This window comes from Lucilia cuprina, unplaced genomic scaffold (assembly GCF_022045245.1).
Source record: "Lucilia cuprina isolate Lc7/37 unplaced genomic scaffold, ASM2204524v1 Scaffold_5829, whole genome shotgun sequence".
In the NCBI taxonomy this organism is placed as follows: Eukaryota; Metazoa; Arthropoda; class Insecta; order Diptera; family Calliphoridae; genus Lucilia; species Lucilia cuprina.
The window spans coordinates 1-1739 of record NW_025810770.1 but is presented as its reverse complement, the minus strand read 5'-3'; the positions used below and the strand labels follow the sequence as shown (position 1 = coordinate 1739).

The window sequence follows — 1739 nt, the reverse complement described above, 5'->3', positions numbered from 1 at the left end:
AATTCTATTTAGTTAATTATATATTTCTTCCTTTTTTATGAAATGTTCAACATTAGAAATCTTGTATGAAGAGTACGATTCTAGCCACAATGTAAATAAAAGGTTAGTTTTTAAATATTCTCTTAAAAATCAATTTATTTTATGATTACTTTTATATTCCAGCCAACGTCGTCGTAGCAGAAGAACCCGTACTAAAAACGTACGCTACATATCAGACGAAGACAATCCTCGTACTGTATCTCCTGAAAGTATAAGCCATAATGGAAAAAATACCGATAATGATTATATAATACAAGAGCCATCATCTTCAACCTCCAGAAGAGGAACTGGTTTTAAAAATTTAAATGATATTAAACGAAATAATATCATGGATAACATTTTAATGGAAATTGGACTTTATGATGAATTGCATGATTTTATGACAGGTTTTAATAATAACAAATAATATTTTTCAGAAAAAAGTTTTTAACATATTCCCTTGTGTTTTTTAGCTAATGGTATTACTGGCGAAGCATTGAAGTATATGCAAATACGTCATATTGATGAATTATTTAAGGATACCAATTGTTTGGGTACAAAAATAATATTTGAACATCGTTTAAAAGAATGGCAAAATAAAAATGCAAGTTGTGAAGTGTCCACAACACAAACGATGGCTGGTGGTGATAAAGTAAATAATAGAATAGAAACAAAATCGGTAAGTTTATGCAGAATTTTTTAAATTTTAATTAAATTTGTTTAAAGTCTTAACCTTAAAATAGTCTATAGTCTTAGACTATTTTGGATTATAGAATATTTCTATCTAGTTTGTAGTCTAGAGCCTAGACTTGTAATCTTTTATTTAATTGTTTATATACATTCTTTAAAACATCCTCAGTTCCAGTCCACCTTAAATGGAATGCTGCCTGAAACCGAAATTAATAATTTATCGACTGTAAGTAATATTTAAAATAATAAAATTATTTCTATAACTCTTGTTATTACATTCATTTACTTAGCTTTTAACAAATGCTGTTCAACAAACGATAAACACAGTACTACAGGATTTTAAAAAATCTAGTCAAAAACAAATCCTTAATAAGGTAAAATTCATAAAAAACCTTAATTAACAGCTAAATGTTGTAAAAAAAAACGATTTTCTTTTAGACTAACAAAACTCCCATGGGCATTAATAGAGAAGTGCTTAATCCAAGAATAACTTTAAAGAAAATTAAAATTGAACCTGTTGAGGAAACTATTTTACCTGATAACCCGCCCAAAAGCATGATGAAAACTTCTAACAAGGTAAAGTTTAAATGCCTGATAATTAAAATTTCCACTAACTAAATAAAATTTTTAAATTACTTCATTTATTCAGCTGATTAGAGTCTCGGATGATGTTTTACTTTCCAATCAGTCGGTTGATATAACTATATCACCTCAGCCAAAAAGAAGAAAAGTGGTAGGAAATAATATCAGTAAAAAAAATTTAATTGAATTTATAGTTATTTTTAATTTTTTTCAGGATTTTGATATAAATGTTAAAGAAATTTTAACTTCTACTCCAGCTGTTGAAAATATACTACATGAATATGCCAGAACTGAACTGTTGACACCGGAACAGAGTGATGCTATTGTACGTTCTATTGTTGAATTTTATGTACGCAATAAACTGATTTTGACCATATCTCGTTGTAAAGAAATTGCCCAAGAAATACTACAACTATTTCCCACGGAATGTTTGGTAAGTTGTCGGTTTT

At 27.8% G+C, this 1739-nt stretch overlaps 1 protein-coding gene across 1 annotated transcript; it reads left to right on the top strand.

The window, feature by feature from the left end:
• LOC111682915 lies at positions 1–1730 on the top strand (the record flags this gene model as incomplete). The annotated part of the gene is made up of 8 exons (XM_046956062.1): positions 1–102; positions 163–425; positions 492–697; positions 878–934; positions 999–1082; positions 1147–1284; positions 1358–1441; positions 1505–1730. Coding segments are annotated over exons 1-8 (1123 nt in total), but the record flags the coding sequence as incomplete, so codon positions are not given.
• Positions 1731–1739: the final 9 nt, after the last annotated feature.